This window comes from Manacus candei, unplaced genomic scaffold (genome assembly GCF_025592945.1).
Source record: "Manacus candei isolate 608988 ecotype Guabito, Panama unplaced genomic scaffold, ASM2559294v1 h1tg000018l, whole genome shotgun sequence".
NCBI classification, from domain to species: Eukaryota; Metazoa; Chordata; class Aves; order Passeriformes; family Pipridae; genus Manacus; species Manacus candei.
The window spans coordinates 16,234,057-16,261,550 of NW_026138066.1; the positions used below are offsets into that span (position 1 = coordinate 16,234,057).

General features: G+C 42.0%; 1 protein-coding gene across 1 annotated transcript in view; it reads left to right on the forward strand.

The window, feature by feature from the left end:
* The window catches only part of TMTC1 (transmembrane O-mannosyltransferase targeting cadherins 1), a 144,239-nt gene that overhangs the window by 51,478 nt on the left and 65,267 nt on the right, over window positions 1-27,494 (forward strand). Inside the window, exons 7-9 of the mRNA XM_051784660.1 lie at window positions 4,690-4,771; window positions 5,733-5,836; window positions 17,200-17,389. Of these exons, the coding sequence (XP_051640620.1) occupies window positions 4,690-4,771; window positions 5,733-5,836; window positions 17,200-17,389 (376 nt within the window). The remainder of the gene's footprint in view (window positions 1-4,689; window positions 4,772-5,732; window positions 5,837-17,199; window positions 17,390-27,494) is intronic.

Here is a 27,494-nt window from a genome sequence, read left to right on the forward strand (position 1 = left end):
TACTGCATACTTATCATGGTGTTTTAGGTGTTCCTAATTGGGAGCATCTATCATAGATCTTAATTGCCTTCAAAGAGAACCCAAAGCAAGTTCATGTTTTACACCAAAGCTGAGTCAGCTGCAATGTGGGATAAATGTGTTGCCCATAGTGGTCTGCAATAGCTCACGCAGCCATGGCAATGAACAGCAGCAGAAGTGCTGCTCCACACTGTTCTGTAAACTCTGGATGCCTCCAATGGTACAGGCAAATTAAAAAAGCTGCCTGCTTCTTGGAGAAGTTTGTTTTGATTAACACAGAGTCCATATGGTACCAGCAAAGTTTATGTTCCTGTAAAATGCATGGTATTGAATTTTACTAGGCCACCTACCCTGCTGTCTTCAATTATAAAACCTCACAGTGCCCTGATGATGTAACTGATTTCAGGATGAGCCATGCTTTTCAGGAAGCAGGAGCTGCCAAATATCTGTCCTGGCCTCCACTCGAACTTCACGAGAGAAGTCCCTGCATTATTAAGCTTTTCTTGGATTTATTGTTTGTTGTGATTCTGGTTGCTTTGGGGAGTATTCCTGAAAGGCTTTTAAAAGACAGCAAGTAGGCAATTACATGCTGGTTTACTTTGTGGGAAGGCTGGCACAAAGCAGAAGTGGAACCTCTGCCCAAATGGGCTCTTTTCGTACTCATTTAACGAAGCTGGCAGTCTGGATTTTCTCCTCAAATTTTATAATTTTCTTAGGAAAATCTTGAAGAACCACACCTTGAAATGTTCACTTACTCTGGAGGTAGCATTTTCCTGTGTGGTGCTACTATCAGTACACTTTCCCTACCTGTGTCCCACACCCGCTCTCCTGTGGGAATGAAGGCATGTGTGTGTCCTGGCACTGGGAGCTACACTGTGCTGGTTGGGGTGGAGCAGGTGATAGGGAGTGGTTCCCATGAACAGAGGGATGTTTGGCAGCCTAGAGAGGTTGTCAAATGCATGGAAATCTGACCTGTAAGTGACTTTTTACAAGGCAGCTGTTTAAAAAGGCTATAAAACAGTTTAGCTGTTATAATAGTGATTTCTTTGCTTCTCCTGGCTAAAGGCAAATTAAGAACTTTTGCTGATCTTAAGGTTGCCTGAGCAAAGTTCAGTGTAACCTTAGATGTATTTGCAAGCTGCAATTTTACATGTAAAAAGCTACTTCATTATACTTGTTGTGTGTCACTGACATATAGCAAACTTCCTCATCCAGGTCCTGTTTGCAGTTCATTTTATTTTAAGACACAAACTGAGTGTTATTCTTTGCCTGCACCAGACACGAGATGTTGTAATAGTTACCTTCCCTGACACAAGTAGTAGCTCTGTTAAGATGCTCTGGAAAACCACGTGGTTCTCATAAAGCTTTGAGGCATTGAGCATAACCTGTCCGTTTATGCCACTCCCACGGATCAATCTGATGGGTGGAGAGCAGGATTACTGAGCAATGAACCATGCTATCTTTTGGGATTTCCAGACAGACTTCAGGACAGCAGCCTTCTCAAAATGGAAGAGCTTAACTTCTTACCTGAATTATTGTGGAAAAAAAATTTCTTAACTGAAGCTGCGAAGTAGCAAAAGCATTTGGAGGAAGGATCAGAAAGCTCAGAGCTCTCTGAACTCTTCCTTCACCAGTTACCCACTGGTTCCATTCTGGTTCCTTCTTGTTGCTCCTTATCTCCTCTCTAGCACAGAGTGGTGATTTGCAGTTAGTGTCAATGCAGGTTTTTCTTTTTTCCTGGAGTTGTTACTGCTCCACAACATAAACTGAGAGGGCCCATCAGGGTTTTCTGAGATGCTTTCAAAAGGCCTGCTCTGCAGTGGCCAGAGCTCCACTGCAATCTGATTGAACATTTCAGATAAACTTTGAGTTACAGATAAGGACATGGACCTGTTGGAGTGAGTCCAGAGGAAGGCCATGAGGATGGTCAGAGGGCTGGAGTGAGCACCTCTACTATGAAGACAGACTGAGGGAGTTTGGGTTCTTCAGGCTGGAGAACAGGGGACTCTGGGAGACCTTAGAGCACCTTCCAGTAGCTAAAGGGGGTCTTTGAAATAGTTGGAGAGGGACTTTTTACAAGGGCATGTAGTCATAGGACAAGGACCTTTAGATTGAAGGAGGGCAGGTTTAGATTAGATATTAGGAAGAAATTCTTTACTGTGAAGGTGATGAGACACTGCAACAGGCTGGCCAGAGAAGTTGTGGATGCCACATCCCTGGAAATGTTCAAAGCTAGGTTGGATGGGGCTTTGAGCAATGTGATTCTAGTGGAAGATGTCCTGTGGCAGGGAGGACAGGAACTTTGGATGATCTTTAGACAGATGATCTTTAAGCTGCCCTCAAACCCAAACCATTCTATGATTCTGTGACAGACTCATATCTTGAAACTGTGCTTGGTAGCCTGCATGGTCTTAGGCTTGCTGCAAGGAAGGTACAATATGTGGGCAGCATTTAGTTCCTCATAGGCAAACAAAAGAATTCAAAATCAAGACTTTTAAAGAGTAAGTATTCCTTCACCATACTGCAAAGGATGAATGAGCAAAAAGTGATGCAATTTCTCAAGGATGAAGTTGTCAGACTCCTTGACACTGATAAAAGTGCTCCTTTGTCTCTAACTGAAGCCTTGGTGAAAGAGTTGAACTGTTCTAGTTGATCTTTTCCCAGAATAATTCCACCTAAAGCAAATATTTGTAATGGAAAATTCCTGCCTAAAGTGTTGCAGTGAGATAAAACTATGCGTGAGTGAAAACAGGTTCTTGAAAAGAGTCACACAGCGTGATAAATAGAGGGCTCTCCTCTCTCCACACATACAAATGTAAACAAAGTGCAACCAAGCACTTCTGTTCCTGCTGCAAATCATGAGGTGGTTGAGTTTCATAAAAGGTTCCAGTAGGGAACAAAAGACTGGGGTTTGGTCCAAATGCTATTAAAGTCAGTGAGAGGCTTTCCCTTTGGTTCCAGTGGGCTTTGGAGTAGGGCCATGGTGAACACTTGAAGGCCAACCTGACCTTTCATGGGGAGAGGAAGCTGAAGGCTTAGTTTCATCTCACTTGTACTTGCTGGAGCCTGATTAAAATCAGTGGGAGCTCGAGAAACTTTGCACTTTGAGGCGTTCAACCCTTGAAGATTAGTCTGACATTTAAGTCAGGTTTGGTGCTTAAATGTCAACATTTGACAATAAGTAGACACCAAAGACTGAAAGTCATCTGGTTTGCTTTACATTGTATGGTTTAGTTGCCTAGTTTTAAACATGACACTTACAGAAAGTTTTCTGAGGAGAGTTACTTTGTAGAGAGGACCCAGATGTACTTGTTTCCTCTTTTTAAATGCTGCCTCTGTGTCTTGCTGGCTTTACCCTGGTGCTTTTTTCTGCAGTATAATCTTTTTTTCATCTCACCATGGTGACCAGGCTTGCAAACTTCCTACTATAGAAAATTTGAACAAAAAGCCAGATATTAAAGGCTCTTGGCTGCATCAGGAAATGCTTCAATCTTGTTTTTTTCAAAGACTTGAAGGGTGGAAGCAATCAGATGATAGACTGTCTTGAGGAATTTGGAGAGGAAATAAGATACGTTTTACATGCCTAGATGTTCACAGGAGAAACATATGATGATTTCATGCTTGGAAAGGTAACTTGCTTGAAGGTGTTGCAATACAAGCTGCAGTTTTTGTAAATCATTTAAATAGAGTATCCTGGTACTGATTGTATGTTCCACAGAAGAATGTGTAATGTCTTCCTTCTGAATTTATTTTGTTTACTTGATATTTATAACTTCTTAAAATAACTTGTCATTTTTTCAATAGTTTTCTAGCTCCTATATGCCTAAAATATTCCTGTTGTCTCTTCTGTATTTCTTTTTGTCATTGTTTTATTACAATAACGATGCATCTGTAAGGTTCAATAGAAATGGAATTATCATGGAATTAATGTCATGGGTATGGCACTGTTTGTTATATTAAGAAAGCTCCTTAGACTTTGGCAAGTGCTTCTACTCTATATTAAAATAAATGTGTAGTTTTGGCTTCAGATACAGTTTAATTTTACTCATTGAGAAACAGGAAGGGTTTTATGAACATTCCTACAACAGTAAGCCACCTGTGTGTTTGTCTCTGTGCAATTAATTATCATACCACTTTGTCAGCAGACATATAATGAAACTTAGGCATGCAGAATACATTCCAAAAAAGTGCTTAAAATCAGTTCTCCCAGATAGTTATTTTCATCTCTAGGGACTGAGCGGAGAGCTGAGAACAAGGAGTTTTTGCATTTTAATCACGGTCTAAAATTGAATTGTTCTGTTTGGGTGACCTTTTAAAAATGTGTCTCGGTGTAGTCTTCTGGGAGTCTGAAGACAGCAATCTTACTGAGACACACATGGGATTTTTCTGAGGATTAAGGAGTTAATTGAAGATTTGAAGAAAAAAACCCCAAACCAACAAACAGACCCAAACCAGATTTTGATGGGAAAACTGCAGTGTATTATAGTGTGTATTACCTGAACTAGTCATTGTGTTTTACTTAAGTTATGTGGAAAGATCTTTGCAGAGTTGATGTCATTACTGCATCATTAGTTTAGGTTGGTTAAAATAATGTACAGTTTTTTCTCCATTTGAAAAACGAGTTATGGTTTCAAAAGCATTACAACAAATATTTGTTTCCTCATATTTCAGCTACCTGACTGCAAATAACAACCAGAATTTCTTGTATACCGCAAGGCCTTTTTTGAAGAGAGCTGCTTTGGTGATAAGCTATGTAAGTATGAATGGACTTGACCATGTATTTCTGTGTATTTGACAAGAATGAACAATGTGTAGTGGTATCCCAAAAGACTCAGAAACTCAAATGGTAGATCTTGATACAAAGTTAGTCTTGGAAATCAACCTAGAAAATTTCAGCTGGTCAGAAACAAGAATATTACTGTGTTTTCAGTTCAAATTTTTTTTTGATTTACAGTGGTTGCCCTTACAACCATGTAATCACCTGCAAGTATTTCCTACCCTAAATACAGGGGACTCTCTGACACTGGACTGCCTTGTCAGTGGCATGCTGCTAATGCCAGTGCAGGGCTCAGTAAGAGTCATAAGGAAAAATTTTCCTGCAAATACCTGCTGCTTGATGGGCAGGGCTTGACATGTTGCAGGGGAGAAGACAAGCCCCACTGTGGGGGTGTGCTGAGTGTACAGCTCCCTGTGCTGCTCTAGGAGCTGGATCCCCTTGCTTGTCCTTTGATAAGGGTTACCAGAAAGGTGGAGGAGTGCCAGCTCACAGAAATCCTTCCAGGAATTAGGAGTACACATCATGAGAAGCACCAATGGAGCTTGTCCTTACACCTGTGCCAACATGAATGAATGATAAGAGCTTTTAAGAACATCAGCCATGATTTTCCCCTCTGTATTTAGGTAGAGGTCAATAGCAAAACTCTGCAGTCTGTGCTGCAGCAGGGTGACGGATTTGTCCTTCAAAATGCTGCCTTTGTGGTGGGTAGCCGAGATGTGCCAGTTGCTGTCAGTAAAGCAGACATGGAAGAGGGATACACAACATCACAGTGTGCTGTCTGTGCTGAGGGTTCCCAGGTTTGTCACCCTGCATAGGGGGGCAGACTTGAATTTTGCCCAAACTGCTGAGCTGCCTCGCTTTGCAGCGCAAAAATATTTGCTGGAGGCCTTAGTTCTTCTTAGTAGTGCATTGCTAACAGAGATGTTCTTCTTTGAAGGTGATTCTCCTGTTGTATTTCCGCCTCTGGATAATGGGAGGATCCATGCCGATGTTTTCGGAGCAGGACAATCCAGCTTCATTCTCACCGTATTTCCTGACGAGGTACAGTGCCAGTGACCAGACAGAAGTTTTCAAAAATGTAGTCTTGATGTTATTTTTTTCCTGCACTAAAATGGTTTACAAATGGCAATTGAGAAGACTTGTTTTGTTGTCTACTCCTTAATTGTTCTGTCTAGAATAGAAAGCAACCAAAGCACGCTCCTGGTCCTGCAGAGTTATATTAGAGATGCTTTCTTACTGAACTATGTGCACTTATTTTTATGCAAAGCTCAAAAAATGTAGTTTAATTGCCTGAGCACAGGACTGGAAAGCCCAGTGTCTGAAGTCTAATCCTAAACCTTAGATCTGGATGCTCCTGAGATACGGGATGCAAGCATTCAGAGTTTTGGCTTCAGCTGAAGTTTGTGTAAAAAAGGGATGACCATGGCTGTTGGTGGAATATCAGTGACTGATCAGTGAAGGTGGAAGGGCCATGTGCGTAAATGTTTGCTCTGGTTGGCTACTGGATCCTTCTGGAGGAATTTCCTGAAGTCTCAAATGAAAATGGAAGCAGTCCTCCTCTGTGCCACTTTCTGGCCTTTCTGGCTCCTCATTCCAACAGTGGAATTGCAGCCGAATCGGGTGGGATCTCTTTTGGGGATCTTTATGATAATGTGGCAACAGCTCCTTTTACCATCAAGGCTAAAAGTGCTTCCAGGAAGCACTTTATCTGATTTGGAAAGCTCTGATGTGTTTGCAGTGTTTCTGGTGGAGTCATTAATATCAGACTCAGTGCAGCACAGTGTGAAGGATTTGCTGCTGTCCCTTTTTCATATATTTGTGCTGAGATGGGGGTCATCAAGTCATAAATGGTCCTGGCTTGATTTCAGTTACCTGTTCTGTGCTGCATGTGTCTTTTGCATGTTTGTCTCTTTACATCTTGTAGTGACAGGGGAAGGTTTTTTTAAACCCAAAAGCTAAGTCATTCTTGAGGGATGAAAAAGTGACTATTTTTACCACTGGCACTGTGAATTTTATTAATAGCCTTGGGAAAAACAAGTCAGAGTGCTACTGGCTGAGGTCCTCCCTTGGCATCAGCAGCAGCCCTGGCTTCATCTACAGTCCAGCAACACCTACCTGCTCCAAACCTAATTAAGGAAATCCATGCCAGTAAAAAACAGTATTACTATTCTGAAGGGATTCTAAAACCCTGTAGATATCCCACTTCTTCCACTTCTGCTGAGCTTGGTCTTAATCCTCATTTTAGCCAATTTACCCAGAAGCCTGTATCTTCCATTCAGGAAACCCATCCTTCCAGCAGCCTCAATGTCAGTCCTGCAGGTAGACAGAGATGCAGTGACTGTCTCTGAACTGACAGCCCATGATGCACCCACTGACCACAGCCCTTATCTTGGCAGCAAACCTTTTTCTTCCTCACCTCCTCTTTCAGACTCGAACTGTAACTTTACCTGAGACTTTATCTTGCCGTGGTCAGAGCTGAGCTATTGCTGCAGAACTGACATTGTGCCAGTCATCCTAAGTGCAGGGCTGGGATGTCAGATGGAGCTAGCAGGGTTGAAGTGGCACAGGTGTGGTGTCGAGGAAGGTGATTCTGCCCCTCTGCTCTGTTTTTGTGAGACCCCTCCTGGCATGCTGTGTCCAGTTCTGGGATCCTTATCACAGGAAAGACATGGACCTGTTGGAGTGAGTCCAGAGGAGGGCCATGAAAATGATTAGTGGGATGGAACACCTCTGCTATCAGGAAAGGCTGAGAGAGTTGGGGTTGTTCAACCTGGATAAGAGAAGGATCTGGGGGGACCTTCAAGCATCTTCCAGTACCTAAAGGGGGCTTAAAAGAAAGAAAGACACAAACTTTTTAGCATGGCCTGTTGCAATAGGACAAGGGGTAATGGTTTCAAGCTGAAGGAGGATCGATTTAGAGTAGCTTTAAGGAAGAAATTCTTTATGATGAGTGTGGTGAGGCTCTGGAACAGGTTGTACAGAGAGGTGGTAGGTGCCACATCTCTAGATACACACAAGGTCAGGTTGGATGGGGCTTTAAGCAACCTAATCTAGTTGCAGATTTCCCTGCTTATCACAGAAGGGTTGGACTGGATGGCCTTTAAAGGTGTTTTCCATCCCAGACTATTTGATGATTCCATGATCTGTGTGTCTGACCAGCAGGATGGTGAGTCTGAGATGCAGGGTTGGTGTCCAGCTTAGGTGCAAGGAAGAGGGTGGCTGAAGAGATAATACTGTTTTTAAAGCCTGGTATTTCCACAGGGTGGAAATAAGAAGTGGTATTAGCTGAGTAAACTGCTTGAGGGTGGTTTGGAAGTGATATAACTTACTGGCCCTGGTATTAGGAGTGACATTAGGTTAGGGTCTAGGACATCAGGGCTCGAGGATGTTCAACATCCAAGTAGGTGCTAGTGTGTGTGATTGCTGCTCAACTGGTAGATCCCAGAGAGTTTGTGCTTATGGTTCAGCCTCAGAGAAGCTCCTAAACACTATGTACTTCAACTGTGGTCATCTACAGTAGCAGCAGCATATGAGGAGCCATTGTGGGAAGCTTTTAACGAGGTTTTGAAGGCAGTAATTGGGATACAGCACTGAATTTAAAGGCAGGATGTTATTTGCAATTTGGGTTGAGTTTGGAAGCAGAGAGTGGAAGAGCTAAGTTTGGTGCCAAGACCAGAAGGGAGAAGCCCCATGAAACTAAAAGAAAGATCAGGTTTGGGTGGTGATGTCGAGGTGATTGCTAACACCGTAATTGTAGTTGAAGCAAGGGTTAGTGCTCAGGCAGCAGGCAAGTTGTTTTGTAACTCTGAAGATCATGCAGGTCACAAATGGAAGTTTCTGTTTTCAAGGAGTTATCTTTGTTTGCACTGAGCTGGAAATGTGGTTTTTGTGCATGTCTCCTCAGGGTAAATGTTATGGTTTTCAACAGAGTTGAACATTATTGTAAGACTTGACCAGTTCTGTCAGACTAGGAGGAAGGCTGATAACAGTGGAATAAAAAAGGAAAACAGTAGTTTGGAAATGTGTGGCAGTCTTTGTGAAATGCATAAAGTTAGATCTGGAGTTGGGGGTTTGGCTGACACAGGATGAACCCAAAGGAGTATTGTTAACTTTTGTGAGGTTTATGTGTCAGCTGGTGAGGCATCCCAAGGCTGGCAAGGGTTATTGGGACCAACATTAGGGGTAGGTGTAAGTTGTGGGTTTGAAAAAATAGTGAGTCATGAGGTCAGAGGGGAGCATAGAGAGCTTAGGGTGTATCAAATGAATCTAAGAGGAGACAGGCTCAAAGCAAGCCAAGGAGGTAGCTTGCAAGAGGTAGTTGAGTTGGGGAGCTTCTTCCTGCAGGACACTGGGAATGTGCTGAAAGTTTATGCAGGCTCAAAGAGAGATTTGCCAAGTTGAAAAAAGAAATCCATGCTACTAAATGTGCAGAAACCACATCCAACTGGGAGACATCATGCTAGCTAGAGATGGAGGGGAAAAAAATTGTCATCTTCTTACATACTTTGCTTGGCATTAACTTTTGGTCACTGCTGGAGGGAGGATCCTGGTCTGGATAGATCTTTGGTGTAGCTTAGTTTGGCCTTAGAACATGCCTATATGTTCTGTGTAACCTGTCTCCAGTCTTGGACAACACAAATGTATAAATCAAAGTAGACAGATAATGATTTATTTAACAATTGAAAGGCTAAATATGCTGAAAGAGTGACAGTTTTTCAGTCTTTAAAAACAGTCATTTGTCCATCATGTTTGCTAAATTACTGTCCTTAAAATTACAAGTGATATTCCCAAAACTTAGTGACATAAATGAAAGCCACATTTCCATGGCCTTCAGTGTGTTGCTTGGCAAAGGGGATCTGAGAAGATGAGATGTGTCCACCATTCCCTTTCTCAGCAGATGCAGAAATGAAGGTGTTGGGAATCCTGCTATTCGTAAGCCCTGCCATTAAAGCCTGTCCACACAGGCTGTTGTACACTGCAGGAAGGATGTACCTTCTCCAGTAGCCTACCTTAAAAGAACACAGACTTTCACCTCAAAATCTGCTATGGGTAGGCGATATTTGAAATAGGAAAACCAATCCCAAACCTCTGTTCAAACATTCTTGCTTGTATTAGACAGAATCTGGGGAAGAATGTAATTAGAAAGGTTTGGAGAATTACCCAGCTTTGGGTAAACAGTGTACTGAAGTGCAGCTCAGGAGTTAGGAGGGTGTTGAGCAGTGGGCTGACATGCTTCAAACGTTTTGCACAATATTTCTTTCTTCTGCCATTCTGGAGGGAAAAGAAATAGGAGGCCTCTGGATAAACAGATTGTATTACTAACACTGTGGTGTGACAAAGGAAAAGTCCATTGTGCAGCATGTCTTAAGGTGTGTGAAACAGATTAAATGTTACCTGTAATTTCAAACTAAACATATGTTTTTTTTAAAAAACCTACGTCTTTGGGAGTCAAGTTATATTAATCTTTGCTGGCATTTGCCTTGTGACCTCCGTAGGCTGATCACTGAGCATGAAGCAGGTTTTATGTGGTGTTTCCTTAAATAGTTAATGCATTTCTACTAGGACTGCCTTGAGATAGAATTGTCCTATGGTTGAACTGCTCTCTCTGTAAGCTGGCTTTCTATATTTCTTTGCTGTTTCAATCAGGTAAATGAGAATTCAGTGCCACAGAAAGCTGAAGAAGTGCTTATACATAAAAACTGGCACATAATCCTTTTCACAGAGATTTGTGACTGTTTTCTGAGCGATGCATTTAATCATCCCAGTTGTAACTTCAAAGGGAATGAACTACCAAGAGGCAGACCGTGGACCTGTGCTGGAAAAATTGGTCCCTGTGCCAACCAGTTCTGCCAAGGTAACGGAAGTCAAGCATAGCAACTACTCTGGTATGGGGTTGTCACTGACCTTAGACTAGGAGCTGGTATTAAAATAGACCCCTGTGGCATATCAGCTCTTAATCAGCCAGACTTGCACATGCTACTTGAGTGGTGGTCAAGTTCTGCTTGTTATGCCAGTGCTTTCTATCGTGTGCCCAAAGGTGCTTAACTTCAGCCCTACATGTAATCTCTGCAGGCACCCAGCATTCACTTCTAGGCAAAAGGGAGAACAACAGTATTGATAAGAATTGCTCTCATGCCTTCCCAGGGGCCAGACAGGCCATACATTAAGTGCAAATATTTCAAGGGGGCTGGGGATAGGGAAGAACCTGTCCGGAAGATGATGCTCCAAAGCAAAGGCGACCCTACAGAGAAAATGGCTTTCCCAGAGCCACGTGAAAGATTTCAGCATCTCAGTTGAGTTTTCTTGGCTTGATGAATAGACCCTGATAGGTAGTGCTGCTCTGGAAATCAGTCTGATGGGCATTTTAATGGGTCATAGTGCTTGCTGCAAGTGCTGGTTACACAAAAAGCCTTTCCTGCCAAAAAGCCGGCATATGGAATAGAGAGGGTGCAGCCAAAGCAGAGGCCATTGACTCCTATAGGCCATGCATTTTGCTTTCCAAAATACTTCCATACAGAAGGGGAAGGCTCTGAGGCAGTCTCTGAGGCAAAGCAGCGTGCCCAGGACATCCCTTTGGTTCCCATCAGTATGGGAATGCCCTGGAATACAATGGCCCATTTCCAGAAAGATTATCACAGTGGGTTTATGAGGTCTGGCTTTTAATTTCCTGAGGATCAGCCACCAGCATTTCAGTGGCTGTCTAGAGGACCCTCCATCTGCTGCTGCCTCTTCAGAAGCAGTTGCCCACCGGTGGCTGGGGGATTTGGGCTGTGTGACTTCTGGAGTGTGCTGCTGTCAGTGACGAGCAGAGGATCAGGTCTGATGGCAAGACATGCCCTCACCCACAGCTCATGGGGGTTTGCAGAGGGAAAACAATATGAGATCAGTCCCAGGTTTTCCAGCATTGAGACCCTGACAGCAGGCTCGGGTTTCACTGGAAACTCACAGGCTCTTTGAAAGTCTTTACTCTTCAAGAATTCAATATTTTTCAGATTGTTAGACCCAGAGTTGAAACAACTGATAGAGAGCCATTCACCAGATTAAAGCTCTTCAGGCTGTGTAGCTACAGAAGACAACATAGGCTGCTTTTCTTCCTGTGCCCCTGGTTCCCCCAAGCCCCCCGTGCAGAAGAGTTACCTTGCTATTTATCAAGCTGCAGCTGTCTGTTTATCCCTATCTTTGTCTTTCCTATTCCTATCTCCTGCTGACTGGCATCTCTTTTTCCCCTAAATGCAAAAGGTTTGATGAAAGGGAATACATAGGTACTTCCTTCAGTTACAAGTATTTTCTGTGTAGCTTATAGTCACATTTGGATGTTAAATGGAAGTAGTCTGTTGCTTGTTTGTATAGTCTTACTCCACCGTCACCAAGTGAGCTGGATAGATGGAGTGGGAATTTTTTTCTTCTAAGGCTCCGAAAAGCAAATGTTTAGGCTGACAATATACAGAGCAGGAAAATAAACTCATATGGGAAGGCATGACTGGACTGACAGTTCCCCAGGGGAAGTGCAAATATATACAATTTTAAGATTATATCCCTAAATGCCACCACCTGGTTATAATTGCAGCCACATGTGCCCTAGGAGGACATTATTGTGAAGTGACTTGTTAAACACACTTGGGTTTAGGGCTTCGTAGAGGATGAAGAGAGCCTTGGGCTGCAATCAATTCAGCTGTTAATACAAGAGAGAAAGAAGCTTTCCCTAATAAGAAAGCTTTTCTTACCCTTAATAGTGAACTGAAACCTCCCAGAGTGCCTGGCAACGTGGAGGTCTTCTCAGAAGAGCATAACCAAGGTCTGTGACTTCTGAAAGGGCAACAGCTATCTTCCTGCTGCTGTTTCAGATCCCCATCTGCTTTGTACATCCCCTTCTTTTTCCAAATACTAGTTAAGTGCACTGTTACCACCTGTCTTCTAGATAGGCCCATTTTTTTTTGCAACCAGGAGAATGCTTTGCCTTTGCCTTTACCTTCATAAAACTCCCAGTGCTGGAAAATATTCCACTTGCAAATGGATGCTTCCCACTGGGTCTTTGGGATTAGGGTTGTCTGTCAGGAATAGGACAGTTGTCCCAGAACTGGGTAGGCAGTAGGTTACACTGTTGTATGCACCTAGAAAAAATAGGATCACTGCCCCGACTTTTCCATGCAGCTTCGTTGGGACACGGTTGGACCTTTGTGATCACTTGTGTAGCACAGTTTTGAAAAGAAATCTGTAATCTTAGTCCCTGGAAGCTGGGGGGAAAAGCTTTAAATGCTCCAAAATCAGAAAACAAATGAAATGCCTCATAAATTTCTATAAATCTTGTGGTTTTTTCCCTAGTCTCACAATCTTTGTGGTCTAATTGCCTGGGTTTGGCAGTGCTGAGACGAGAGCTTTTCCAAGCTCAGCAAAAGGTCTGTTAGACAATGCCTCAAGTATTTTCCTGTCATATTGTTTATGGCTTTAAGTAGTATCTTTTACTTTCATTTTTGCAGCAGAAACAATAAGTTCAGATAGTTCTGCAACAGGTTCTAGGTATGAGTCATCAAAGCTCGCAACAGTACATTTAAACTAAAAAATTTAAAACTAAACAAACCAGATTGCCATGACAACTCCAGCTACCTACAGGAGGAGCTGTGTTTTTCCGAGCATGCCAGAGATAGTGAGAAGTGTAAAGGAACACTTGATACCCGCTCTAACTTGGATTTCCATGTTCAATTTGCAAATAAAAAATTTGCCGCAATGCAAATGCTTTTCCCCAGCCTGGGGGAAAACTGTTTGCCTGCTAAGAGGCAAATTCTTCCTGTCACCTCACTAATAATACTCTGTTTTGCATGGGATTAGCTGAGAGAGCAGGAGATGTTATAGGCAGGGATTTTTCTCCCTTAGAATTCCAGCAGACATGAGCAGCAATATAGAGAAGATCATTAATTTAAAATGTAATTCACTCAGTCAACTAATTAAAAGAAAACACTTTTGTCGCCATTTGCAGGTAGGCTGCTGAAATGTAATTAGCTCCTGGAATGATTTCATGAATCTTCAAGACTTTTAAAAATTTGCAAATTATTTCCTAGAGACGCCAGCTTTGGTGAGAGGTTTCTTCCAAAGTTTCTCCTGTGTTTATCTTTCTCTCGTGTTTATCTTTCTCCCGTGTTTATCTTTCTCCCTAGTTAGCCTTGTGACATGAGAACCGCATAGATGTAAAGGAATATCATGTGCTTTTGAGAGCCATAAATAAAAAGCAGCACTGAATTGTCAGTAACTATTATTAGCATCGTGTTATTTTTCTGTTCTAGTACATAGAATAGCAATAGTTTGTAGTGCTTTATTTTATGCAGCCATCCATCATGTTCAAGGACAGGTTACCAATGCTGAAAGCATAGCCAAACTTTTGCTGGAATCAGAGCTCGCTCAAGGCTTTCTTACAGCTTCCAAATGCCTCCTAAAATCAGGCAGTGCCCTCATGGATCTTACCACCATGTCTGCTAACAGCACATGCATGTTCAATGAGGGTGCTCAGGCTTGGAAACGAGATGTGGCCAAGGGTTCTCCACAAGGGTGTCTGGAGAGGTGAACCACTTGACTGTACTTCGATGTTAATGACTGTCACAGGCTTTAAAATACTTCACTGCTGCTGGAAGAGCATATTAAAAGACTACTTATTGCCATAGTGGAACAGAGCGATTGTCCATCTCCTTTGGGACCCACCTCTGGCAGCAAGTTGTGCACATGGTTCCCAAGGAAGACTGAAACCTCACAAGCACTTGAAAATAGACATTTGTTTACAAACCTCTCCTGATCAGTGTGGGTCCTGGAGAGGGACTTCTCATCTTCAACAGCATCTTGTCCTAACCTTCCAGCAGAAATGCATTAATGCACACTGCTCTGGCTACCCTGAGTTCCTCTTAGATTGTTAAACTGACTCAATTTGTTGTGGTGGCAAACTGTGTTTATTTATTCTGTGCTGTGTAAGGATTTATCAGCTCCTGCCTTATGAGTGAAGATGCAGAAAAGCAACTAGTCTGTCTTTAACTGCAGTGCTGCAGTTTGCAAAGATCCCAAATGTCTTCTCATTCCTTCCTACCCAGCAGCCCATCTGAGTAAGTAGGGGAGGGTTTCTGGTGTGTGCTGTGGTTTACGTACAATCTTCCATCCATATTGTGAAGCTTACTGAGAATATTAATATGCCACAGCTTAAAAAGACACACTGCAAAAACTGGGCTCTCCTAAAGCATCAAGTGCAAAACTAACTCAACGCTTCTGAAAATCCTGTTCAATATATGCACTTGTAGTAACAGTATCGTATGTCACGACGTTATTCAGATTGACCTAAATAGACATGCTTTTTCTTTTAAAAGTAAAGCTAGAAATGGATCTCAGTTTGGCTTTTAAGCTGTAAATAAGTGCTGGCAGCCTTTTCTGAACTGATTCTGTGTTGAGGCTGATAGAGAAGTCTGTTTATGGCTGAGCAGAGGTGGGTCAGGCCACACATAACATAACAAGTGAATGCCTTGGCCTGATTAAACCCAACCAGATTTTGTGTTGCTGTGTTCCTCTGTAATGTGGTCCAGAAGAGATTGGATTGGTGACTGGAAAACACATTTGTTTCTTCAGAAAGAGTGAACAATCAAAATTGCAAGAAGAGTTTGAGTAAAATTAGTTCATGTTTTTGAGGGATGCTTTCTTAAATAGAAACTGGCTTTCTAATCGCTGCCTCTGTTAAGAGAGAAAATGGATTTTGTTCTCACTTTTACCCTTGTTTAGTACCTCAGGATGGGGAAGGTGAGGAAAATGGAGGGATGGAAGAGAAGTTTACGACATGGCTGAAAACCTTAAAAATGTGGGAATATTCTACTTTCCACCAGAATTGGGAGCTTAGAAAGATTTGTGGGAAAATAAGAATGTGCCTCTTTGACTGTTCGCAATGAAACATTATTCCAGCTCTGTAAGCCTCCCTGCTTTTGGGTCACTGTGCTGCTGGAGTCGTTTGTTTTTCGGTTGAGAAGAGAAACTGATATCCCAGCAGTTTGTAGTTATTTAAAAACATTTTCACAGAAATTTAGGACCCAACACCCACCTGGGAATTTCCATCCTGCCTGCCTGGAGTCACATTTAGCTTCAGTGTCTTACTATTCTGCCACAAATGTAATATAATGTTATAAGTGCTATTGTAAGGGGCTACATTTTGACCCCAAAGAGGCATGTTTGTAAATGGCAAGTGAAACAATCCTCTGTCTACATGGCTTGACATCTCTGCCATCCTTTGTTATCATTTTAATAAAGCTGCTGAGGTACCATGGCAACTGGGTGTGATAACAACTGCCAAAGCAGGCTCAGATGGAAGAAATCCTATGCAGAATAGAATATATTTTTATTTTATTTTTTTTTTTTTAGTATTTGCCATTTTTGATGCTGTGCACAATGTGGATTTTCTCTTTGTGAGCCAAGGAAGAGTTTGTCTATTCAAAGGCTGTTGCAACTTTGCTTGGTTGATTTCGTGATTGCTGGAATAATCTCCAGTCTCTTGCACTCAAAAGTATTTCAACTTCAGATGCACTTTTTGGCAAGTAGATGCCAAGAAGCAAAATCGTGGGGGGGAGAGGGATGTGGGTTTGATTTTTATTTTTTTCTTGTTTTCTTTAGCCCAGTCACACACATGCTGTTCTTGTTCAGTCTTCTGAAAGCCCTGCATACTTCCCATTGGGCAGCATGCTCCCCATTTCCATTCCCCATTAATTTCCTCTCTATTGAGACTAACAATTATTGGAGATTGCAACAATTTGAAAGGTTCCCTACTTCTTTATATTTCTGCAGCACATCTCGTGCAATCTGTCCCCAGCCCTAATAAGCTGTGGTGGGATCAGCCAAAAATTACCTCTGCCTCCTTTCTTATGTATTTTCTCTCTGTGCCTTGGTTTGCAAAGAGAAAAGAGAGGAGAGTCTTTCTTTAGTTGCTCAATGTTGTGCATATAGAAGAAATCCTAAAGTTTAAGTCAAACCCAGCTAGAAGGATCTTTTGTATTGCAGCAGTGATGTAGTGAACAGTGTAAAAATTCAATACATGTGTGTACCTGCTTAGTTACTATTCATTTATTCTTGAAGCTGGCAGAAAGTCACTTCAAAAGTCCAACATTCAAATGGGAGATGAAGGTCTGTTAGTTTTCCAAAGGCTAGTGCATAGAAACTGTGTAAATATTGCTGATCTTATGTTATTTCTTAAAACAGTCTGTTAAAGTGCCTCTTGCCTATGTTGGCATCTCCTTGTTGACAGAGAGGCGTGGTGTCGCCTGTGTGTGCAGAGTGTTGCTGGCTGGTTGTTTTGTTTTTTTCTCCTCCCACACAGTATGTGGCAATTGCCAAAGGAAAATGTTTCCTGTGTTGGCAGTCATTCCATGTATTACATTACCTGTTTTCATTTGCAGGTTTTTAACTTATTCCTACCTTCTGGCCTTCAATGCGTGGCTTCTGCTGGCCCCAATCACCCTGTGCTACGACTGGCAGGTCGGCAGCATCCCTCTGGTCGAGTCCATCTGGGATGCAAGGAACTTAGCCACAGTGTTCCTGGTGCTGGTGCTGGCATTACTCAGCCTACACTGCATTGCTGCATTCAAGGTAACACCAAAACACATGCAGTGCAACATTTAAAAAAATAAAGATCTTTTGTTTCCTAATCTTATGGTTTTCGTACTGCAGGTCAGCAACACAGCTTATCAGATCAGAGGTCTCCATGTCTCCTTTAGACACATCACCCCCAAAGGCCTCCAGGCTTCCTGATGCAACATTCATCCGGACATGTGTCTTTTTTGCTTCAGAGATGTTTTTAGGTGCTTGCGATTCCAGGTCTTCCATGCTTGCTGATGATTCTCATTTTCTCTTGCGGTCTTCGGTGCACTCTCCCATGACTGCATGATATGTCCAGAGAAGAGCAACAAGGCTGGTGAAGGGACTCGAGCACAAGTCCTGTGAGGAGAGGCTGAGGGAGCTGGGCTTGTTCAGCCTGGAGAAGAGGAGGCTCAGGGGAGACCTCATCACTCTCTACAACTCCCTGAAAGGAGGTTGTAGCCGGGTGGGGGTTGGTCTCTTCTGCCAGGCAACTATCAGCAAGACAAGAGGGCATGGTCTTAAGCTGTGCCAGGGGAGGTTTAGGTTAGATAATAGGAAGAAATTCTTTACAGAGAGGGTAATCAGGCATTGGAATGGGTTGCCCAGGGAAGTGGTGGATTCTCCATCCCTGGAGGTTTTTAAGATGACTGGATGTGGCATTTAGTGCCATGGTCTGGTAACCACAGTGGTGTTGGATCAAGGATTGGACTTGATGATCTCGGAGGTCTCTTCCAACCCAACTGATTCTATGATTCTATTCTATGATTCTATGATCTTCAGATGAAATGGTTGGTTAAGCACAAGTTTTCCTCTGGAATGCATTGGATTAAGATGAAAGAAACTTACCATTAATAACTGATGCAGGCAAGCTTAACAGATGAGAATATCTTTCTAGTTGAATGTCTCGGTCTCTAATTGGTCTGATTTGAGGGCAAAACTTGGCCCTGAATCCTGCATTCGATTACTGTTAATGATCCAAACCCCACTGAAGTTGTTAAGCATCTCTGCCTCTCCCATAGTCATTAGGCTTTTTGTCACTTACTTCAAACAGGGCTGGGAACTGTCATCTGCAGAGCCATTTGAAAATAAAATCAATTCTTGTATTTGCACTTCTGCTATGCTTCTAAAACCTAAACGTTGGATACATCTCGATGAGAAGATTTTTTTGTCAGCGGAGTAATGGAATGTGGGAAATCTGAAATGATCTGGAAATTGTTCTTTAGCGTAAATAAATAGTTGGTAAGCCATACTTTACAATTCAGCATCTCAGAGGCACCATTAATTGTATTGCAGACATGGAAGTGAGATTGTACTAGCCTTGTCAGAGATCAGATATGCACTTATATGGAAAGGGGTTTTTTTTGTGGATCATAGGAACTTACAAGCTGTTCCTCCTTCAGCTGTGTTGTGGAAGGTTCTTTAAGAAAGGTGTTGGTAGTCATTTTGGAAATAGTACAAAAGTTTCTCTCTTAAATATATGTATCACTGAAAAGCATAGTAGAAGAGTGACAGGTTTTTAATACCTATGTTATGCTGAAATGCACAGGTCATGTACATGCTTCCATCTACCCTGGCAGTCTTCCTTGTGCTCCTGATAAGAGAAAGAAAATGAACCAAGCAGTTTGAGGCTGCAGAGTCATTAATTTAGATAATACATTGGCGGATGCTGTGTAGGAAATATGGGAAAATACCCTATTAGGTATTCACTAGTTCTACCTGCAGGTTGTACATCATCTCGTATTCCTCCTGCTTTCATTATTCACTGCTAGCGATATTCAGAACTGTTTGTATTATACCTAATCCTATTCCCAGGAAAGCTAATGATAAAATTCTCATTAGCCCAGTACTGAAGACTTCTGAAAAATCTTACTCCATGTTCTTTGAAGTTTCATTTCATTTTTATTTCTTCTCCTGTTGTCAGAATTTGAACTATGTGTAAGAATAATATTGTTGGTTTGCTTGGAAAAAATATTTCAGAATGATCTGAAGACATTTTGTGTTACTTTATTTTGGGTAAAATAATAATCCAAAAGGATTCCTTTGTGTAAATGAGTAATTTGTCTTCTGTCAAACTGCAAAACAAAATACTTCAAAACATTTTGTGTATTAAATGTCTAGATTTTATAATATTTTTATTATTTATTTTTTAAATCAAAACAAATCAATCTGGATTTAGAAATACCACTGTTTGATTTGAAACTACAACTTGTAATTTTTTGTGAGAAGTTCAGTTTTGCTCTTGACCACTGTTGATGTTACTAAACAATATGAATTTCACTCTTTGGGCATTTACTTACTGGATGCTTTGAAATTCATCTTACAAATTTCTTTGTGTTTATTCTTGAAAACCCCAAACACTGAATCAGTTGGATCTGAAGCAATCTGCTTTTGTATCTAGTTCAGTAAAACTAGAACCATCTTGACAGTCTCCAGCTGCAGCCTCCAACAAACCCACTGTGAACATGGAACTGGTAATGATTCCTGGGGATCACCTTGGACATGCTTCCCCCAGCCCTAGGTATAGAATCATAGAATCACAGAATGGTTTGGTTGAGAGGGACCTTAAAGATCATCTAGTTCCAACCCCCCTGCCAGGGGCAGGGACACCTTCCACTAGACCAGGTTGCTCAGAGCTCCATCCAACCTGGCCTTGAACACTTCCAGGGATGGAGCATATTTACGCATATAATTAGAGGTATAATTGGAGAGAGCTGAAATATTTTGCTTTTCAGGAAATTCTAAATTTCTGATTTCTGAAGCTTTTTTCTGTTTTATTTTTAACAACTCACATAGTCACCCAGTTGTCATACTGCCTTTAAGTTGTATGAAAATTGTATGAAGATTGTGTTGTGCTGAGTAGTGTGCATTACTGACCAAAGCAAACAGCAGGAAGTGCCCTTTTTCCTGGAAATAAATTATCCTGTTCGTCTTCAAACACTCCCTTTTACAATGGAGAGAGGGAAGTTCAGGACACATGAACTGCAGGCAAAACTGATTATATTAGGCTCTTAAGAAAGCACTTTTCTAGGTGCAACAGCAGTGGCCTTTTATATGACATTGCTTTCCTTGAGAAGGACCATCTTTCAGTTAAGCCCCAGACAGGCTATTTCTCTGTATTTTACAGCTTGTAGGCAGCACAAGACACATCTGTTGATTTTTCCCACTTCATAAAGTGTAAGATGTTCTGCTTTCTTTTAAAGCAAACACACAGAACTTTCTTAGAAGCCATTTTTCTCTCCTTTTTCATTGCAAACTCCAACCTGGAAGAGATAGCTTGGAATTTTCCAAGGAATTATTTTCGAGTGAACAGATATGCAGTTTGTATGCCTTTTGTCTGAGAGTGTAGGTGTGCAGGGGTAAGAGAGGACAAAACCTCATTCATTCTCATTGGCACTGTCACTTTCCTTTCTGTGGCATGGAGAATGGAAGTGCTAGAAATTGTTTTGGCAGCAGTGAGGACATTTGTCCAGTGAACTCTGAACTGATTGTCTGTGGCAAGAGATGATGCGTGTGCATCCACAACACAAGCTCACAGGAGACTTGCAGAATGGATTGCATGGACTGTAATTAGGGAATACATGGATTGGATTTCTGCCTTTGGTGCCATCGAATTTTAAACAGGGCTAATTTGTTGTTGCTGTTTTGATTAGGGTAATAACTCTTGTTGGCATGTATGTGTAGGGCTGATAAAGGATGTCTAAGGCATGAAGCTTTCTTGTTCAGTTTCATTTTGTGAGCATTGTTATACCTCTGAAGGAGAAGAAACAGTGGAAGATTTCTGTCCATAGGTGCTTTTCTTGGAGCATGTCTGTTACTAGATGGGGGTTTAATGCTGAAAACTGCAGAAATGCAGAAGGCAACTCTCCAGTTTGTTTGGAGAGACAAGCATCCCTTCTTGTCCTCCATGTGCACTTTCACTGTTGGCCTCCACCTTACTTAATGAAGAAGTCACTTGAAAAAATTGCTTTCTTAATATCTTGTATAGAATTTCCATTCTCTGGGTCACTTCTTCTGTGTAGTGCGAATCCCTCTTGCCTTTTGGCCAGAGAGCTCCCTGTGAGCAGCTCCGCAAGTAGGACTTGTTGCCCTGCACAGTGTTGAGGTGCACAGCCATGCTTGTGTCTTGCTGCATCCATCCCTATCACATGTCACAATTAATGCCCATCTTCAGGTGGTCTGGTGGGAGTAAAAAAAAAAAGGCCAGCTCCTTGTTGCATCTCCCACTGGGGGAGGAAAGGACCTTGCTGTCAGCTCTGGCCAAGATTTTTCCGTAGTGACTAATGTGACAAAGTGGCAGTCCACCATTAAGTAGCTCTTTGAAACCTTTTGGGACTTGATTTTTCACCATGTAGATGCCCAACATGCGCTGCAAATTGGCCTCTCTGGAGCTTTTTTAGCCAAGGTACCAGAAGTCACTGGTTTGTCTCAAAATCCTCAGGTTCTGCTCAGCTCTTTGCAGTGAATTTCCTCACACAGGCTTCAAGTAGTGTGCTGGGGATGTGACAAAGGCTGGGGATGTTATTGCAAACACCTGCACCCCGGAGATATATTAATAGCTGGGAAAAGAGAATGACATTTATTTATCATTCATTTTCAAAGTCAACCACAGCTGCGAGGAATGGATGTGGTCAGACTTCCAGCTTTGGGACTAGATGGGTTACAAAGGCACCAGGAAATGACTGACTCTCTTACTGCATGTCAGGCATGCCAGTTGCAAGGTCAGAGAAATAATCTGGTGCTTCAAATGGCCACTGGCCTACCCAGGGGCCCACAGGGCTGCCTTCCTATCCTGGAAGAAGCGGCGAGCACCTGGAGAACTGAAGGGAGGACAACAATTCTTGGCATTATCATCAGGGTGACAGTTATTTCTTTGACATGTCATAATAGCTCAACGAGCATGAAAGGAAGACCCTTCAGGTGCCACTCTGCATGGCATTTTTAGGTCGCTGCTTAATTAGCAGTGTGATTAAAATGCGGCTTGTCCTGTAGTTGTAGCCGTGAATGTGTATGTACAGAGTACATGATGGATGGGATTCCACTTTCCATTGGTACCTCATACGTGGAGGGCTGATAGTGGGATACCTCACGTGTGTGTGCCATGGGCTAGTTCAGAGCCAGCTGACCTGGAAAACTAATTTGAAACAGTAGCTTTTGTACCTGACCACTTTGGGGGAACATATCGTGCCTCATATTGCTTGGCCATCGTGCATCTGTGCTCATGACCAGCACTATGGAGGGACCTTATGGTGGTTCACAGCACCTTCTACCTGTTCAGCAGGAACACATGATGATGTGCAGCAGTCTCATGTCTGAGGAGGGAGTGCTGCTTACGTTTCACGTCAATTAAATGATATGTCTAATGTCCTCTAGGATATACCTTTTCAAAGAACACACTCTTCTGCTCTGTGTGATGTGGCCACATATGGTACAGGAAGTTGTGATGGTTTTCAGGTTATGTTCATTAAATGCGACTGAGATACATATTATCCTGATCTTTCATATTCTACAGTTGGTAGTTTTTTACTTTGAGTCTAATTTTAAAGGTATTGCTGCCTCTTTAAATTTCCCTGCATAGTGCTTCTTAGCCAAGACAAGGCATTTTATACCAAATTATGATGACTTTAATTCGTGCTGTAATTGGCATCATACTGCCATTTTTCTGGTAGATTATATGTATGAATATCATCTAAGTATATTCTTCAGTCACTTGAAGGCTAAATTTCTTAGCTGACAATGTTCAATTCCATCAAGGAGAGGAATTCATTTGTATCTCTTCTTTGTGTGCGTGTTTCTGTTGTTTTTGCTAGCATCACTGTATATTCTGTTATGCTATTTACTTTACCCTGCACTCTTGAGGCCCTTGCCTCATTTCCCAGGTTGGCATTTCATTAATAAATCACAGCTTATGGACCTTTCTGGGGAACAATTGCCTTTTATAATATTCTACAGTAGTACCAGCATAGTTAGAAAGTATGCCTAGCAAAATTTATATGCCACAACACTTCCAGAACAATACCTACGTCAAAGGCACAGCAAGGTGAATAAGGCTATTCACTGATGGAGTCTATCTGACGAGCTGGAAACCACAGTCATTTTCATAAAAGGTCCATTTAAAATAAATCCTGCTTTCATTTTCCTGAGGGCCACTTGAATTCCTTCCACAGAGAGAGAGAAGGTCAGGGCTGATGTTCTTAATCCTTAGCAGTGAGTTTTTTCTATGCTGCTTCTGTTGTTAATATTTGCTGCAGGGAGAGAGTAATAAGCCAGAAAGACTCTGTTTAGTGAAAGCTGGGGGAAGGGGAGGAGCCCCTTGCGGGCACCCCGAGTGCCTCTGTGGCTGCATTTCTGCTCTGTCGACTGCTGCAAACGGATCAGCTGTGTGCAGGTCCCTGGTGGGGCTGGAAGAAACAGGAAAGCCTTCCCAGGGTGCTTGTTGTGCCAGCTGACAGACTCAAGTGAAAGGAAAATCCTTCCTTAGTATGTTTGTGACTGCTATTCTGTATTAAAAAAGCAAACACAAGAACTATCAAAACACCTTGCTCTTTTTCTCAGTAGATGTTTGAAATAACGGGTTTGGAGTGTTATACACTCGTGAGTAATTATAACCATAGCTGTAGTACTTCTGATTTGGCTCACCATGAATATATTCAGCATCTCACCAAACAGGCTCTTAACACCTGCAGGAGTTTGTCACGCTAGGAGGGTCATTTTCATAGGGGCAGGTAGTTCTGCTATTTTCAGTATATTAACACTGAAATACTCCTTTTATTCTACCATTTTCTTCTTCTGATTTGAGTTAATGTTTCAAGGCCCACTCAGAGCTGAAAGGTTTGGAGTGGCACAGTAATAGGGGTGAGTAGGAGAGGTAGGTGAAATGAGGACCAAGAAATTTATAGCTGGGGGAGGTAATAGTGCTCATCGTGGCAATTTGGCCTTAGTAAAACATTAGGGTGCCAAGCTATTGTGGCATAGTTGTTAGAATCCTCTTGTTCCTTGTTTCCTTCTTAAGAGCAAACTTGCCAAGAACAGAGTTGCTTTTCCAAAGATCATTCTTTTATGTACTGCAAGCAGTTTGCATTAAATTTTGCCTGTTTTGTTTTCCCCACTTGGTGAAGCAGCCTGCAATCATAGAATGAAAGGGAAGAGGGAAAAACCACCAGAAGGTCAAAAGCATTATTTGAATTCCTGGAGCAATTTGTTGATTTTCTTATTTCCTTTTGGAATGTTTCACTTCTCTTTCAAAGATGTGTGTGCTCCTTCGTCTTGCTCAAATTGGCTTGTCAAGTGGAATTAGAGGTTGCAGAGATTAAGGATTGGGAAAATGAGCTTATATCTTCAGGGAGTTTTAGAAACCTGGGTTAAAAAGACTAAACACACAGCTAAATGGATGGGTAGCTGACGTCTACAGGGGAAAAGAAAATAATAGATATCAAAATTTTACTATAAGACACTAAAGTAAAAAGTGAAATATTGTAGAATATACTTCTGTGCCCTGCTGTTGGTTATGGGAGTGGGAAAGGACTATTTTCTGCTTTTATTCTATAATTGAAAGACTGATTTCCAGAGCTGTTGAGTGTCCACAGCTCCCATTGATGTAAACTTTTTAGGCACTTTCAGCACTTCTGAAAAAAATGCTGTTTTACCTAGTGGTACAGACCAGGACTTGATTCCTTCTGGAATTGGAAAGATCTTGTTATGGTGGTCTGACATACATGCCAAGGATTCCTCTTCGTATAATCCTGGGTTAGGAAGACAATGCTGCTTTCAAGGGTTTTTATTCAGATCCTGGCTGGTGTGTGTTTGCCTGTACACCAGTTCCTGAACAGGTGCTGCAGCTGGTGAACTGGAAAGTAGGTTTTGTTGTTGCCAAATACTTGAAATAGTATCAGTGTGTCAGGTAGTTAATAAGCAAACAGAAGTGATGGTCAAAATAGTGTTGTAAATCTCCACGGCTCTGGACTATCTGTGAAGTATAAAATGTGATTAATTCTAGTCAGTAGTAACTGTGAGTGATTTCTATCAAAACTAGATGATCACCAAGGAAAATTGAGTTATTTTAGGAAGTCAGTGACTTGATAAGCCTGGCATTCAAGCAGCTGGTGCTACTGAAGATGCTGATTTTTTAATTTTTTTAAATGAGATGAAAGAATAAAACTGATAAATTGTAGTGATTACAGAATTTGTGGCTCTATTTGTAGGAGCAAGCTGATTAAACCAGATGTCTGAGCCAGATTTGAAGCTGGGAAGTTACCTTTGCCTTACCAAATGTTTGAGTTTTTCAGACCATCTGTTGATACCTGACTTTTGGCATCATTCACTTAGAAATAGTGGCACAGGCAGCAGAGTGAAACAGCCTCAGCTCTACAGTGCCCACCTGTTTGGTCACAGAAGATAAAGATGTGCATATCTCATCCTGATTTCTGCTGGTGACCTAAAGGAGACCATGCTGATGGTACATGGAGGATGGTACAGCTGTGCCATGACCTGTCTGTGCCTGCACCAGTGAGGTTGGATTGGGAGCACCCAGTGCTTGCTTCTGGGAGCTTTACAACCACAGGGAAATTTTTTTTTTCCTGTGAAGAAATGAATCCCTGGGGTTGATTCCTGATTAGCTTATGCTTTCTTTTTATCATCATGAATGCAGGGTGAATTTGATGTGCATCCTACACCATCCCTTTTATCTTTAATACTGTAGATGTGGAAAGTGCAAGAGTAGATGTTTGCAGATCCTGACCTCTTGCCAGGTGAGACACTGCCAGTGGTTTGATGCAGGCTGGTGAGGAGTTGTGTTGCCAAGCTACTTGTGGCTTCATGAGAGAGTGATACAGCAGGAATACATGAACTAGGTTTGTGTGCTGTCTGCACTAAGGGCTTGCACAAATGGCTGTTAGGAATAAACTGAAGAAGTGTCATCCTCTGTCTGTGGTCTACAGACCATCACATAGCCTCTTTGAATCTCTGAGTCTCTTTTGATGGATAATGCACTTACCTCCTAGGCCTGCAAGCATTTGAAAATGAGGAATAGCAATCATTGCTTTTATACAGCCATGCACTCCCAACTTTCCTGGATGCCAGCTTTTCTGTGCATGCAGTTAGATGTTCCAAGCACAACATCTCACTGGCAGCAATGGCCATCCAGAGCTGACTCTCTGAGGGTGATTGATGCATTTGGTAGAAGAAAGTCTTTATTCCATGGAGCTGTTGGTTCTAAATGGTGAAGAGGTGGCACTTGCCTCATTCTCAAAATAAACCGTTAGAGGAAGAAATTAAACCCATTTGATTGCTACCTTCCCATCAAACAGGCAAGCATGTATAAACACTTTTGGAAATACTCAGAGGTAGAACAGAATGGAATTTGCTTAGGTTTGTTTGCCCAGCTGCTGTCTTCCCTGAGGTGCAACTTAATCCAGCCAGAAGGAATGCTGTCCTCATGGCTCTGCTTTCCAATACCTCGGCCCTTGGAGGTGCCAGGGGATGTGAACATCAGTCCTGTCATCACAGTCTAGACTTAATGGATCTGGGACTTGATGGATCTGGCACCTCAGACGATGTTTTCTCAAGGGAAGAAGTAAGGAATTTACAGTGGGCTTATGCAGGTCCACAGTTAGGACAGATATGTTGAAGTAATCTTTGCACCTCCTGCACTCATACTTTGAGGGCTCTGACTTGTAGAAGACTTGTGATTTAGCCATAGTCAGCAAATACTTATTTATGGCTCAGGAATGTCTTCTATGTAATATGGAAGGACTTCTTTCAGTTGTGAAATCAAGGGTTTCTTCGTTTTCCCCCAAGTTGCCAAGGAAGCAATTTTTGAGATTTATTGCTGTATTGATGATGTTTGACCTTGGAGTGATTCTTTGATATTTTGTTTGAGATAGTGTGACACTTTACTTGAGAGAAGTAGTGTTCTTTAGTTCTTTGATAAGTCTATGAAAAGTAATTTAAAAGGCTCTTTTCTTGATTGATTTTTGGTTTGGTTCATTGGTTTGTTGGGGTTTTTTTGGTTACAGTATATTGAAGGCTTAATTGTAATGAGTTAGATGTGAATTTGAAAACTCCTCCCTCCTACCAAGCTATTTACTATAAGAAATGCTATTTTGATTTGAAGTCAGCT